The following is a 15,896-nucleotide window of genomic DNA, read 5'->3' on the forward strand; positions in this document are numbered from 1 at the left end:
GCTGTACCATGAACACTTCTCGTCACATTGACAAGACGTTCATGACAGCCGACTATCCCTGACGCGCTCTCTTGGTCGGTGGTTCTTGACCTTCGCTTGGCCCACTACTGGCTTGCCCGATAGGCTCCTCATTATCGCTCTCTCCTTCTTCCTCTTCACCGTCGACTYCGCTGTCTTCTGGCTCCCCATACAACGCCTTCATAACAACAGAGATGATAACATGACTCTGATCGTCCCTTTCTTCTAGTCTGCAAGTCCATGTATCGCAGCCATCCCCATCCTGCTCGACTTCATTATCCCCATCACCGAAATATTCCTCGATCCAATCTTTGGCCGCCTCGTTGGCTGCTTTGGCAGTCGTGTACACTTCTAGAACTACTACGTCTTTGTTCTCTTCCCTCTCGTAATCTTCGTAGTGCTTATATTCTGTCTGAGTCAGGATGTAGACGTGTGACATGGTCATTTGCGCTTTGACCGCGCCTCGTGCGAATGGTGGGGAGTCTAGGACTGCATCAGATGGTGAGGGAAAGTTGAGGCCAAGAGGAGACAGCGCTGCAGCGATACCCCCAAGGACTTGCAGGACTTTTGCGCTCAAGCTTACCGAGCGTGATAAGTGTACACCGTTGTGTGTGATGTACCTCTACGAAGAGGAAGAAGGGGTCGAAAAATAGGTACGTCAGAGTTTCCGTCCCCGCATTAGGGGTACAGCATGGATGCCCCACGCAGCCAAGAAGAACCCTAACCCTACTAAAGGGGTGGTCGGCAGGGTATCCTTGCGGCAATCACGTCCAATTCTTCCTTGAATTCCCTCGATGAGATCAGACCCGGCTACTGTAATTGACCGACTCCTCGACGTCCTCGTAAGAAAGCCCGACTACCGCTAGTGGTCGAGAATCAAGGGAGTGAAGCATATGCGATGAGGGATGTGGACCGTGGTGAAGGTCTCTCTCAAGGATCTTGAGCGGGATCCATCTCCAAAATGCTGTGGATGTCACACGGGTGTGATACGATTTGAAGATGTTGTGGACGATGTCAGGAGTTGCCTTGGAACGATTCGAACGAGCTCCTTCGTCAGGAAAGACACAACCGCGGTGACGGCGTATTGAACTAAGCACAGTCATATGGTGTCCATTGCTGTAGGTATACTCAGTGTTTGCTACGACGACGCAGTCTAGCTGTATAGGTTTCCTTCCTCTAATCCCGCCTTCTATCTATTCTGTGATCTCTGCTCACTGTTAGTCCCAGCTTTCCCTCATCTCAGAAGTCTCAGAAGGATACTTCTCCCTTCTCCTGGTGATACATCAAATCCCGAGACACGCCGGGGATTCTATCGAATCGAAAACACGTGCTGTAAATATCGACGCCCGTCTTCGGCGACGTCCAAGAAAATTCACTTTCGTACCTCTTCAGCCGCCAGCCGAAAGGTTCACCAAACGCCTCCATGGACTTGATGTGATTGATCATACGCATATGGGAAACCCCTTTCTCGACAAGCCCCTCATTGAATGAATCAGGAATCTCATCGATGGTGATGGTGATGGATTTATTCGTCAGAGCAAAGCAAAGCACCATGGCGAATGCGAAAACCTCTGGCGAGAGGAAGCAAATGGCGGTAAAGGAGACAATGTGGTCGACTGTGTCTGTGTATCGACGGTAGTGGACCAAAGCCGACTCCATGGCTTAGCAATGGACTTCGTCATAACCGTTTGCCTTTGTGCAATACTCTAGCATTCCTGGAGATATGTCGAAACCGAGGATGAAAGAGGAGCGAGATTTGGCGGCCTCCGATAGAACTTTGCCAAAGACACCGGTTCCGCATCCGAGATCGAAAACAACACCTTCGAAGCCATGCCTTTCGACGACTTTCATAACGTTGGGTGTGATTTTGGAAACGCTCGTGAGATCATCATAAGTGGTAGAGAACATGTCGTACGTTTTAGCCACCTTGCTCGACACTCGCTGGGGCTCTCCACTTTCGAGCAGGTGATTCGCGATGAAGATGTTGACGACAGCTGCATGTCTTCCAGGCAAGCTAAGACTGATGGGCAGATCCGGGAACGGTCCTTGATGCATGAAAGCCGCGGGCTGTGGATTGACCTCGATGGCGAATGTAGCTCCGTCCGGTCGAACGCGAAWGTCGACATCGCATCCCATATTGCTCTCTCGACATCCGCTGGCCATGAAGCCGTCGATTGCCACCCTCTGCATACGCTCGAAGAGTACTGGGTCGTCGCTCTTCTTCAAGACTTCAATCGTGGTCTGGTGGTCCAGTTTGAGGTCGGCGGTCAAGAAGTGCTCCTTCATTTCTGTCTTCTTCGTCCTGTACAAAAAAGGAGCTAGAGCCAAACAGCCTTGACCCATTTGTATGACAGTGCAGGTCACGTCAACACCGGGTATGAACTCCTGCACCACGACATCCTCGGCATCCCGGCCCTGGAGAGTGCAAGCTTCGGCATACTTCTCCTGGTCTTCAATCCCTTGGTCCTCGGCATGTCGAATGCGACTTTCATGCAATGCTTTGCTGATTCGGCCAAGTGTATTATCCAATTCTTCTTGGTTGTAGCAGATGGACTGCTCGTCGATCAGTTGACTTGCGCAGCCATAGGCGGGTTTGACGAATAGAGGGAAATCCTGGGCGCCAGGAATCGACGGAGACCCCCTGATCTTAGCGTTACGATAGAACTGATTCTTCGTCATGAACAGTGCCGTGCTGCGGATTCCACAGGACGGCAGGTTCAAACTTTCAAAATATGAGCTTGCTCGGGCTCCCGCTACAGGATCTTCGGGCGTTCCCCAGAGGAAGTTGAAATAGAAGTCGAAACCTTCAGCTGCTGCGGCATCGATCTCTTCCTTGGCAGTGGCTACACGAATGAAGCGGTATTCAAAGGTGTGCTGGTTCGTAAACAGATCTGGTCGAGCAGGGACATCCGCATCGGAGTCCTCTAACCAGGCAAGACCCGATCCCTCAAGGGAGGATTAAAGAACGCAAATTCTCATCGTTGAAAGGTTTTGACGAGGCTGTAGGTTGTTCGCTTTCTCTCCTCGTTGGGATGGTCACCGCGGCTTTATATTATCAGAGACTACCTCCGAACAGGCGCTCCGTACAAAGTGGGTAGGTGCGTGTAAAGTAGGTAGGTGCGTAAAAAGTAGGTAGGTGCGTAAAAAGTAGGTAGGTGCGTAAAAAGTAGGTAGGTGCGGTTTGGGTGTCTTGCGGAGCTCAGAGAGAGGGATATTCCTTCGTAGACCGGATCTCCGACACATTTTTGTACATTTGATATGTACAACAAAGTACAATGTGGTCGATAAGGACCGATCCCCCCGGCCGGGGCTCGGGGAACTGGCCGGGGCTCAATCAAGCCTGTTTAAGACAATGCACAACCTTCACCAAACTTGGTCATTGGCTAGCGGGATCGTTGTGGGAAACATGTGTTATGTATGATGTCTACATGTATGAAGAGRTGAGGTACGTAAGAGCGAATGCTGCACATATGTTTCTGTGGAGATGTCAACAACATTTACTCACTTATGGATTTGTAATCAGGCTAGTCATGGAAGGTTTTAGCATGTGACATTCTGCTTCTGTGTATCCGTCCATTCACTTTGTAAACATACAAGTAATTCGCACCTTGATCCGCTCCACCGGAGTTGTGCGGTATGCGGACCATTTCCCGGCATGGGAAGAGGCGCATACTCGTCCAATGAGATTGCAGTTCCTATGAGACGGGATCCTTCGCTCATGGGCCTTCGATCTTATGCTATTATAGATGGTAGTTCCACGCTTCATCAAGCACGAAAAGCCTCATCTACCCTTGTTGTCAGGCACAACCTCCCTCATGGTCCAAAATATGTCACAGTCCGTAATCGAATGGATCACAAACCAACTCCGCGGCTTCGTTTCTATTCAATACGGATAATGCCTTGTTCCAGTACGAACTGCCGGACCTGCCCAATTCCATTGACCATAAAGACGATATCATGTGTGGCCATAAAACTGAACAAATCGGCCCAAACCAAACCAAAGCCTGACTCAAGTCCTCCTGACCATCAGTTCCGCGCAATACGATACAAACGAGGGCCTTCGGTATCTTGTAGAAGTTCCGAGATCATGAGACTAAGTACGCCCTCAGGAGTTTCTCATATGAAGCGGTGTCCGAACGTAGAATCTTTCGTATTCGAACGGTAGTCGTTGGGGGCAAGTCGACTGGAACCATATATATTCGACGTGGTGGTTTATTGGTGATTCTTATCCGATCCTCATTTTATTTGCCATTATAGCGATCCATCTTTCCAAAGCGAACGGTTGGAAATGTCGATTCATATTCCGTATACTTCGAAACAAAAGACTGACTGCCTTCCAGTCTTGACACACCACCTCCGACAACGTGATCCTCTTCACTTTCGCCCTCGCCATCCTTGGCAGCGTTGACGTTACTTCCACCACAGTTATCCACAGACCTGAAGTTGCTCTCCGTTCGACTGTCCTCCCTTTGACTGGCCTTGTTCACCTTCTTGGTCTCCATCGTGCCACTTTCCTTCCCTTCAACTAGTTACGCACACAGTACCAAACACCCTGTCTACCGCCAGGTGAACATTGACTGGGATTTCCACCACCCGGAAGCAAGCCAGTCTGATCGCGGGAGAAGGAGAACCATTCGCCTAGTGTGGTCTCTGCTCCACAGCGTGGGTGTTTACGGATGAATCCGTCGCACTAGGGAATTCGTTAGTGGAGAGTAAAGAGCCGGTGGGGTTCTGATCTTACGCAGGCGGGAATACCAATTTCGCAGTTTCCTTGGCTGGGATCAAAGTTTGGAACACAGCAGATATCGTCTGCTGTGGCGTATGCGAAGATCAGAGACATGAAAAGGGCGGTGACCTTCATGATGCTAGATGAGATTGGGGTTGGAGAAGTGGGTCGGAGAAGCGAGTTGAGTTAGTCGGAGAAGCGAGTTGGATGTGCGATAAGTCGAATGAATTTGTATGACGATGTGCTAAAGGAAAAGTCCTAGATTTGTTATATGCTGCTTCTCTGAAGAGTTCAAGCCCTTCATGCCATTATTTCCGGTGACTTTTCTAATCTGTCGCCCGAAGACGTGTCTTAGATGAACCATTTATGTACCGAGTGAGGTCAAATGACTTTTAGCATATGGAGTCGCGCAGAAGCTAGTGTCACAATTTATTGATCTAGAAGATTTAGGCGAGCATTGCTTGTTGCCCTGCACAGCTACCTGTGGATTCCCTCATTAGGTCTAGGAGGGAACAAATCCCCGCTTTTCTGGGAGATGATCTTATCGCAGATGGCTTCAAAAGTCTTACTCGTCGACCTTGATGGCTTCAACGAGAAGGACCGGGAATGGATCATTATTTACCCGACGCTAGAATGTTCCCCACATGGTTATCCGGCACGGCTACTGAACGCTATGACATTGTCGACAATCTTTCTCGACCACGTGGTCCAGCTGAACCGATACAACAACCACATCGTCAATGTGTACCTCACGGACAACCGTGCCCGACGCAATGTCCGACCATCCTACGGTGCAGTCACATGCCCACCTGACACCGATAGCTCCAGCTAGTTCCAATACCAACAATACGGGAAATGACAGTATCCACAGATAGCCATTCTTGGGGTCACGAAAGGCCGAAGTGTTGGACGTAGCCACGAAGAGATGGTATGTGCAACGAGAGATAAATATCGCCGATGCAGTCGCCCAAACAGAACTGCCACTCAACACCACAACCATCAACTCTGATCAACATCTTCCTTTCGACATCACTGTCACACACACAAATACCCTTTCGACTTCAACAAATACATCAAACTCAGCAACCATGAAGTTGTTCTTCGTCGTCGCAGCTCTCTCCATGGCCAGCGGTGTCTTCGCGGGCTTGGACTGTGGCGGATACTGCCAATGCCTATTCGACGATGGAAGCCACTGCTGTGTCGACACAACTTACGGCGGATCAGGAGCCACTGGAGGTGTGGGAACAAAGGTCGGCGAGGACTGCCAAGCCCGCTGCTCTTCGCGCCAGCGAGGCTCCGACGGAGCGGCCTGTGGTGGCGCTGGCAAATGGAGCTGCGTCTCCGCTTGGAACGGCCAATTCCGCTCGTCGTGCAAGCCAGACTGGACGACTTAGGGTGCGAGTCAGGTCAGGCTAGGTCTCGGTTGCAACGGGAGACACTTTGAGAGTGAATGTGCAATGTAAGATGTTTTCATCACATGGACAACGATCTAGTACTGACGCATATGTGCTGTTCTAGGCAGTCTATCATCAATCTCTACCCCGGATACACTAATTGATGTTGTCTTTGTTCGATTATTGGATGGAAATGGTCATTGGGAAAACGGGGGAAAGGGGGAAAAGGAGACAGGAACATTGATGAGATGTACAAATTCTGCGAAAGGGTCAACACATACTGATTTATTTATGAACATCTATCGTATTCTGCTTTCCGAACGGGATCTCTTGCTGGATGTCTACTGAGACTGTGTAAAGAATCGACAATTTCTCACGTTCTGCCGCCTTCCACTCCGTCCTGTGCGGGCTTCGATTCAAACTTGCTTCGGTGCACCCTTTCTAATCCGAAGATGTGCGGAGGCATCACAGATGACCCCCCGAGATGCTCAGATGCAGCAAAAGATACTCGTGTGGCATCTCTGCCACGCTCCTTTCCATCGACGTTTCGGAATCGCCCAGCTTACAGACGATCTCTGTGAATAGTAGAGCTGAGTACTGTACACACTGGCGTTGATCTCCTATTACAGCGTCTACTGTAATCTGACCTGCCAGCTGTTCTCTTGTCGCTCTTAGTGCTCGCCCCTGCCGACAAAGCGCAAGAGCAGCGCTGAGAAGCGGTACACCCAGCGCTAAGCCCGCAGCGATCCCGACTATTGACATTCGACTTGTCGAAATCGCATTGACCTGACGTAGTCGATATGTTTGAGTTTGCTGAATGGCTCCTCTAGCTTTTGGGAAGTACACGTACCCATTCGTTAGGTTAAATGACTTGAAACTTCCACTGTTGGACATACAGCAAGTGCAGCAGAAATTTACTTCAGAGGGGCTACCGACCTCTGCGAGAGCGATCGCGATGCCCCTGTTAATGACTGCCAGAGGACGTCTATGTTTGATAAATTGAGACTGGAGACACGGGGGTGTTGCTTACCGCCTTTGTCACCACGGTGACCGACTTAGTTCGCTCTTCTTCATTCTCTGTCCGTATACGCTCCAACTTGTATGCGATTGCCGTAGCAATTCTAGTCCTGGCAGACGCCGTTGAAAAGACAGTAATTGTAGACCGCAACAGAGTCCATCGATATCCGAGTCTGGAGAGCAAGGAGTAAATTAAGATGGTTGTATGTTTTTGTCCATGGAATAACACGTCTTCTTGGACTAAAGGCTCTGGGGGTCTTCGAAAGGCGTATTGACGCCTCCCATAATCGCTGACTAAGACATGGTGTCAATCGTAAAGCACCGTCTAAAGATGAAGAAGTCCGTAGCTACGAGACGAATTTGGCATCGAGCCTGATCTTATCCGTCGACCATAATTGCCGAAATAACAGCTGTAGTATTCCAGAGAAGGGTAGATCTTTTACGTAAAATTCTCCCCCGTGCCAAAAAATGTCCTCGAGGCGTACCATGGATGAAAGGTACCTAGTTCTATGTCTTGGCGAATCTTGACCTTTAAAATCACACATATCCTTGCGTCTCTCCTTCTGAAGTGCACAGAGGGAATCAGAAAACCATGAAGTGTGTGTAACAAAAAGTCATGCCTCCACAAAAAGACCAGCTACTCGGACACGTCCTTAGGTACTGCTTACAAGCTGCTACTCTTCCGGGCCTTCCGAAAAACCCGACTGAAATAGTGCAAAAGCTGACATGCACAACAGGTTGAATTCAAGCAACTCAGAAAACCAGAAAGTGCGATACATGTATCTCCCGCCTAGAACCATCCATCATCGACATACCCTCCACTTGTGACATGACAATGCAGCGAACACCGGTGATGCGGCGTTGCTTGGCATCAGTCGCCAGTGAGCATGGGTTTGCCCTGATGGCTTGTGTCCTGCGACGAGACTAGTAATGCAGAAAGAACCAAGTGTGATGACCAGAATCATACTCACAAAGGAAGGCCGATGATGAGCATCCACCTGAGAGCAGGTCAAGCGCTCGCGGAGGCTGGCATCCTTGGATGGACAATGTTGCTGAGGCTCGATGGGATTCCTACAAAAAAATAAAATTGGACCTGTGTCAGCCGCTGCATCCGTAGACGCATTGCGCTGAGTGAGAGGGATCGGCCGAAGGGTTTTATCATCGTCGCGTTGTGGTCGTCTCTCGGGATCACCCTCATGGAGACYCCAACCGCTCAGAAAACCGGAAAGTGTAAAAAAAAAATCCGCCTCATGAAATTAACTCACTTGCTTTGATCGGCCAGTGATGAAGACGAAAGATCGGCTTGGTCGTAGATGCCGGGAAACTGGTGTCTGCGGGCTGCTGCGAAAAMCCTGAGGCCGGTCAAGTGTGGGAATGAGTCGAGATTCGAGTGGTCTGATGGCTGTATGAAAGGAGCCAGGTCCGCTTGGTGCAATGGGAGGATTGACGAAGATGGCGTCAATGCGTGTCGAAACCTGGGTGAGGTGTCAGTCTGAGCGAAACCTTGTACATACGGAACAGCTGACCTGATGACAGTGGCATGGGAAGGCCGTCCAGTAAAGAATGTATGAATGGGCAGCGTTGAGGTTTTGGGATGAAGAGTGTGAAGATGGGATCAGAGGAAGTCAACAAACCTCCACGTCCTTTAGAGGAGGCGCAGACGTAAGCATCTCCCCATCATGAGAAAGAGCCTCCCCATTATGAGAAAGAGCCTCCCCATTATGAGAAAGAGCACTGACGCGTCGAAAATTTCCAAGGAGTTACGACCACGAATGCAGAAGGTAGCTTCTAGACTTGAGGGCAGGTTCGGCCAGACTACCTAGACGAGACTTTAACCAGGAACCAGGAGGCAGCCAGCAACCTTTGAACTCGTATTTGAAGTCAGGAGCGCATGTTGTAAAAGCAGAGACGGCCATCCAAATGTGTCTGGACGACATGAGCTTTCACGACAACACTGCGCCAAGAATAGACTGTACGTAGATCTCTACGTGATACCTATGACAATCGTTCGAACGATTTAGTACTATGAGTGATGACTGTACTGACTCTTTGATCCTGCACACCTCTCGGATCAGCAGTCGTCCCCAGAGACCGCTTTACAAATAGACTCACTCTGGAAGTGGAAGTTGAAGACTTGGCTCGAATTCTTCTCACACTTGGGTTGCGAAGGTTTTGTCAATCCACGCTTACATCTTACTATTATCATCTCCATCCTGAGGCTCCCACCTCGACATCACAATCCGCCTGATCTTCAATCATGGTGCTGATTGGAGGGCTAACTTCGTATTGCGCAACGATTGGTTGATGATCACAGATGGTTCAGAGGCTTTGAAACTCAGAAATCAAAGGGAAACGCGTGTGGTTTTCCATCGACCATCAAGTATGAAAGTACCATTGTTAATGCTCTATCTTGAACAAATGGCTTCTCACAGGCTGTGTTTCCCCTCAGAACGACATGGGTATCATCAATCGTCGATTCATTATACGGGCCTCATTCCAGGACATTCAGTACTATGCAGCAAGTGGAGGAGGATATCGTTGGTAATGGTTCCTTRGTCAATGCTATAGCCTCAGCCATATCGCGGTTCAGGCACCCAGTCTTCTTCAGCTTTAAGGACAGTACCAACGCAATCTCGAAAGATGCTCTCGACGTGGTAGGGAACGAGGAACTGCTGGCAGTGGAAATGCTTCAACCCCCTGGCTGGTTAGATGCCAAGCCATCCAGCCATGGGGCCAAGGTTGAAGTGGAGTTGCTTCTAGCACGTCTCTTGGTGGATCTACCTATTGTGTGCCATTAGCTGGGAACACCAATCGAAGGACTGTATATAGGGACGAATACCATAGAGGTAGTTTGTAGTGTCTTAGCTTTGTTAACTATATTCGACGTATATGTTATTACCTATATAGACGACATTCTCGTCTATACTAAAGGAGAACTCGGCAACTACATTAAATAAGTCTAAGACGTCTTCTAGCGACTTATAGACGTTAGATTTAAGACAGCACCTAAGAAATGCGAGTTCTATAAGAAAGAAGTTAAATTCCTTAGATTTATTATTAGTATAAAGGGTATCCGCATCGATCCTAAGAAGATAGAGTTAATCTACGGCTAGCTACTACTTAAGAACGTTAAGGATATACAATTATTCCTTAGACTAGCTAACTATAACCGCAAATTTATTAAGGACTACTCTAAGATCGCGAAACCACTTATAGAGCTTACGAAGAAAGACAAATAAATAGACCTAGATAACCTAATATTAGACGGCTTTCTAGATACTAAAGGACCTATATATATCTATACCGACATTTTAGCTCTTCGATATTACGAAGGAGGTAATTATCGAGACTAATGCTTCCGATATAGTAATAGAAGCGTACCTTATATAAGAGCACGATAGAAGTAGGCACCTAGTAGCCTACTATTCTAGAAAGATAACACCCGTAGAAGAGAATTACGATATATATAATAAGGAGCTTCTTACGATTATTATAGCACTACTATACTAGAGAGTTTATACGGAAGGAGTACCTAAGCTTACGATTCTTTCTAATTATAAGAATCTAACTTACTTTACTACGACGAAGTCGCTAACCCGAAGGTAGGCCCGCTAGTCGGAGCTGCTTAGTTAGTATAAGTTCGAAATCCGGTATACTCTAGGAAAGGATAACGGTCGAGCCGACGCACTAAGCTATAAGGGTAAAGATATAGTAATGTATTAGACACCCGTAATTACTCGATTAGAGATAAGACTAATTCTTATAGGTTAAATATGCGCTATACGTAGGAGTTATACATACGCTAAGCCTACGCTAAGCAGTTAGGTTATATTATACTCCCTTCTCTAAGGTTAGTTAATCTAGCTACCTCTATTAATCCTGTTATTATAAGGGCTCTTATACGGCCCTTATAATTACCTCCTTCCCCTTATACGAACTAGCCTTAGTTCGGGGGCTTAGGAAATAGAGGCGCGCGCGCGTCGTATACGTCGCGCTCGGAGTCCGTAGACTCTATATAGTAAAGTGCCTATTTTCTAAGTAACCTTCGGGCTATTTATATAAAAGCCGGCTAGTTAAACTAGCTATATAGGAAGTAGCCGCTTTCGGAACTTTATCCTCCTTCTAGTAGGCTAAATACCGTACCTAGAAGGGCGAGGGTTTAATTCCCTTAACGACCGCTACTCGATAAGAGGGTTAATANAGTTAGGTTATATTATACTCCCTTCTCTAAGGTTAGTTAATCTAGCTACCTCTATTAATCCTGTTATTATAAGGGCTCTTATACGGCCCTTATAATTACCTCCTTCCCCYTATACGAACTAGCCTTAGTTCGGGGGCTTAGGAAATAGAGGCGCGCGCGCGTCGTATACGTCGCGCTCGGRGTCCGTAGACTCTATATAGTAAAGTGCCTATTTTCTAAGYAACCTTCGGGCTATTTATATAAAAGCCGGCTAGTTAAACTAGCTATATAGGAAGTAGCCGCTTTCGGAACTTTATCCTCCTTCTAGTAGGCTAAATACCGTACCTAGAAGGGCGAGGGTTTAATTCCCTTAACGACCGCTACTCGATAAGAGGGTTAATAAGTCCCCTACTACGCGGCGTATACGTTACCGCTACTATCCGTAAGGGTCTTATATCTACAGATCTCTAAGTAGGTTATTTACTAAGTAACCTACCCTAGTAACTACCCCTTATTAATATTCTTTCTATCTTATAGATTTCTCTTCTATATATCTACTCTTTATTATGCCGTTACGTACTCCTTGTAAGCGTCGCGTACCCGACCCGCCGTCGACTCCCGCTTAAGCGTCGGCGAGTAAGCGCCGCGCCGTCGAGGTGCCTACGGCCTATCGCCGCTATACGCGGTTAGTATACCTTTATATTAGCTATTACTATAACGCTATCTTTAGCGCGTTTAAGCGTAAGTGCGACTACTATAAGTAAGTAACGCTTATTTAAGACGCCTACTCCCCTCTTACGTAGCGCTAACTTCCCTTAAAGGAATAATTATTATAAGTATAAACCCGTACCGGTAGCGATACGCCTACGCTACGATAGCGTTATAGCTACGGCCTAAGAGCTTAATCTAGTAGATACTACTATATAGAAGGGTAGTTAGGAGGAAGCTAATTATAAGGCGGCGGTAAATACCTTTAGTATTAAGTTAGATACTTAGATCCGTATTAACGAGCCTACCTCGGATGTACGGCGTAAGAGTAGCGTAGTCGAGGCGCCTAATTTTACTCGCTTAACGAATAATCTTATAGCTATTACTTAAGTCGGTCGTATCGTAAGTATATCGCCTACTCCTCGTATACGTCTATAATACTAACCGTCTATATAGTAGTTAGAGATAATAGGGTAGTCTACTAATATCTTCGATACTGCCCTTACTAGAAACGAGCTATTTAAGGAGGAGTCCGAGGCGGAGGAGAATAAGTTCGAGTAGAGTACTTAGCGCGTTCTCTAGGTTTGCGTAGTATATGCGCCTATCTTATAGTATAGTCTATAAAGTAATCCCCTTTAGGTCTAACCGTAATAAAACTACTTAATTCTTATTACTCTTCTTTTATTTTGCTCCGCTCTACTTCCGAGCCTCTTTTACTACGCGGCCTCTATATATACGTAGAGCCTACGCCTCGAACCTATCGAGAGCTTTATAGTCTTTAATATATGCACTAGGTTCCTACTAGTTATATTCTAATAGCTATCTACGCTACTTTACTAAATAAAACGTTTCGCCCTTCTAYACCCTCTTATTAAGAATYTCTTTAACCTCCTACTACCTATCCTCGTCGACTACGAGTAGTATGCGCTCCTCTTRCGCTTTACTCTTCCGGCTAGAATATAGCTCTAATAGAGTAACGTAGAAGACGTTATAGATCCTTACTAAGATAGGTAACTATAAGCGATACGCCTAAGTCCCGATTACGTTAATTACGCGGTATAGGCCTAGCTATTTAGGTCCTATCTTCTTTTTACCCTCTAGCTTAAGGTTCTTCGTAGAGAGAAGTACTAGATTACTAATATTAAAGCTTATAGGCTTATAGTTCTTATTATAGTACTTTAACTATTACTCTTTAGCTTTACGCTATCGCTTAGTAAGCTCCTTATGTACGCTACGTATACGCTTCGCTAAGTCGATAGCGGCCGGCATTCTCCCTTCTAAGAGCTCGTCCCGAGCGATGTCTTAGGTATTAGCGCCGTCGCCTAGAGGGCGCGTCGCTAGCTCTAGGTTCTATCCGTAGAGGATTTAGAAAGGGCTTATTCTAAGGCCCGCGTACACGCTATTATTACACGCAAATTTAGCTATAGGTAGCTATTACGCCTAGCTATCCTACTACGTGCCGTAGTAGTAGCGCAGGTATTGCTTAAGCGTCTAATTAGCTTTCTTAGTCTGTCTATCCGTCTAAGGGTAGAAGGCTATACTTAGCTTACGCTTTATATGCGCTTCGTAGTAGAAGTTAGACTAGTATTAGCTAGTAAAAACCGAGCCTCTATTACTAATAATACCTGCTAGCACGCCGTATTTGCAAACTACGTAAGATATAAAGATATCCGCTAGCTCTACTATATTATATTACTTAGTAGTAGGGATAAATAAAGCTATCTTGCTATAGCGGTCGACGATTACGAGTACCGTAGTATAGACGCTATCTCCGCGCTTACTAGGAGGTAGGTCCGTAATAAAGTCTATACTAATTTCTTACTATACTCGATCCGGTATAGGTAATAGAACTATTACTCCGTAGGGGCGGTAGTACCGCGCCTTGCTTACGAGGTATATATAATACCCCTTAATATACTCTACGATATTAGTAGCTATACGTAGCTAGTAGTACTTCCGCTAAAGTAACTTAAGCGTCTTCGCCTTCCTAAATTGTCCGGCGAGAGCGTTATCGTAGTATATACGTATTAGTTACGCACGTAAAGCGTAGTCTTTCGGAATATATAGGGCATCGCCGTAGAATAATGTTCTATCCTTAATAATGTAGCCTTCGTACTCGCCCTTCTCCCTAGCCGCGTCGCGTATACTCGAAGTATCCGCGTCTACGTTTACTAGTGCTTTAGCGTAACCGAGTATTAGGTTTAGAATATTTCTAAGGGCTAAGTCTATAGCTGCTAGGACGGCTATAATACGCCTAAGTAGCGAAAGCTCGCCGTATACTCTAGTAGGTAGTAATCCCTCGCACTTAATCGCGTAGTATATAGCTCTTACTCTTCTAATAGAGGGCTCTAGCTCGCTTCGAAGAGCTTTATTAGATTACTAGTTCTAAAGTTTGCTTTATAGTATAGGCAATAGTATGCTTATATACTAAGATAACTCCGTCGTACTCGTTTCGTAGTCGCTACGCCTACTCGAACTATCCGTAGGGTTCTTTATCCCTACGCGATATTTAATAGTAAAGTCGAAGGGCGCTAATTAAACCGCCTATCGTGCCTATCGACCGACTAACTGTTTTATCGTTATAAAAGCTTTAAGGTTAGTATAGTCGATAATTACTTAAATCGTATACGTAGCGCTATCGAGGTACGGGCGCTACTACTTAAACGCACTTACTACTATAAGTAGCTTTTTATTATAGGTCTCGTAATTATATTCGGCCGGAATTATCTTCCGTAACTAGAAAGTAATAGGATACTACTATTTATCCTTAAACTGCTATAAGAGGATGCCCGTAAGCGCGAAGTCCGATACGTCGGTTTCGACTCGTAGGCGAAGCGCAGGGTTATAGTACCTTAGTAGTAGGGCTAACTAAAAGGCTTCCTTAAGCTAGCTTAGCGCATTCTCTTCGCTAGCGCCCTAAGGGATTTTCCCTAGCTTCCTACCTTTAATAGCTCCCTTYAATAGGTCGGTTAAGGGCCTTATAATRCGTAAGTACTACTAAATAAACCGCYTATAGAAGTTAGTAAATCTAAGGAGTGCTTATATATCCTTAAGGGTTTCTAGCCGAGGCTACTCGGCGACTACGTCTACTCTACGTAGGTCTATCGTAACGCCTTACGTAGTAACTACGAAGCCGAGAAAATCGACTAAATCTTAGAAGAAACTACACTTCTTAAAGTTATAGTAAAGTTAGAACTTCCTTAGCCTATCGAGTACGGCGTATATATTACGCTAGTATTACGCTCGGTCTTTACTATAGATAAGAATGTTATCTAAGTAAACGACGTAGATTAYATCGACTAGCCCCGATAAGGCTCGGTTAATATATCCTTAAAAAGTCGCTAGTACGTTATATAGTCTAAAAGGCATAACCTTATATTAGAAGTGTCCGTAACGCGTGCGAAATATAGTCTTCTAGCGATCGCTAGCCTTAATCTTAATGCGATAATACGTAGCCGAGAGGTCTAAGCTAGTAAAGAATACGTTGCCCCTAAGTCGATTAAGCGTCTYRCTAATTAAGGGAAGTAGATAGCGGTTCTTAATCGTAATTTCGTTTAAGCCGCGATAGTCTATATATAAGCGTAGTAAGCTATCCTTTTTCGGAACGAATAGGATAGGCGYACCCGCCTCGCTTTCGCTAAGCTCGATCTAATCGTTCTTAGTCGCTTTAGTAATATACTCCTATAGCTACGCTAGCTCTTTCGGAGACTAATAATAGAGAGGTTTAAAGRGCGGCTTCTTACCTAGCTCTAAATCGATAGCGTGCTCTATATCGTCGGGGAGCTTACGCCTCGCCTTATCCGTAGGAAAGAATATATCGTAATATGCCTTAAACTCCTCCGGAAGTTCGGAC

At 46.3% G+C, this 15,896-nt stretch overlaps 4 protein-coding genes; 1 reads left to right on the top strand and 3 right to left on the bottom strand.

Moving 5' to 3' along the window:
- Positions 1-52: 52 nt before the first annotated feature.
- Positions 53-457, bottom strand: RCC_01462 (uncharacterized protein; the record flags this gene model as incomplete). Its single annotated transcript, XM_023766744.1, has 1 exon — positions 53-457. The coding sequence occupies one exon, from the start codon at positions 455-457 to the stop codon at positions 53-55; it is 405 nt and encodes a 134-aa protein (XP_023622512.1).
- Positions 458-1,680: 1,223 nt separating this feature from the next.
- RCC_12016 (uncharacterized protein) lies at positions 1,681-2,697 on the bottom strand (the record flags this gene model as incomplete). The annotated part of the gene is made up of 1 exon (XM_023766745.1): positions 1,681-2,697. The coding sequence occupies one exon, from the start codon at positions 2,695-2,697 to the stop codon at positions 1,681-1,683; it is 1,017 nt and encodes a 338-aa protein (XP_023622513.1).
- A 1,846-nt stretch (positions 2,698-4,543) lies between these two features.
- On the bottom strand, positions 4,544-4,879 carry RCC_12015 (uncharacterized protein; the record flags this gene model as incomplete). XM_023766746.1 has 2 exons in its annotated part: positions 4,544-4,708; positions 4,760-4,879. The coding sequence occupies 2 exons, from the start codon at positions 4,877-4,879 to the stop codon at positions 4,544-4,546; spliced, it is 285 nt and encodes a 94-aa protein (XP_023622514.1).
- Positions 4,880-5,832: 953 nt separating this feature from the next.
- RCC_01464 (uncharacterized protein) lies at positions 5,833-6,138 on the top strand (the record flags this gene model as incomplete). The annotated part of the gene is made up of 1 exon (XM_023766747.1): positions 5,833-6,138. One exon carries the CDS (start codon positions 5,833-5,835, stop codon positions 6,136-6,138), a length of 306 nt encoding a protein of 101 aa, XP_023622515.1.
- Positions 6,139-15,896: the final 9,758 nt, after the last annotated feature.

Source organism: Ramularia collo-cygni (genome assembly GCF_900074925.1).
Source record: "Ramularia collo-cygni strain URUG2 genome assembly, contig: RCC_scaffold01, whole genome shotgun sequence".
NCBI lineage: Eukaryota > Fungi > Ascomycota > Dothideomycetes > Mycosphaerellales > Mycosphaerellaceae > Ramularia > Ramularia collo-cygni.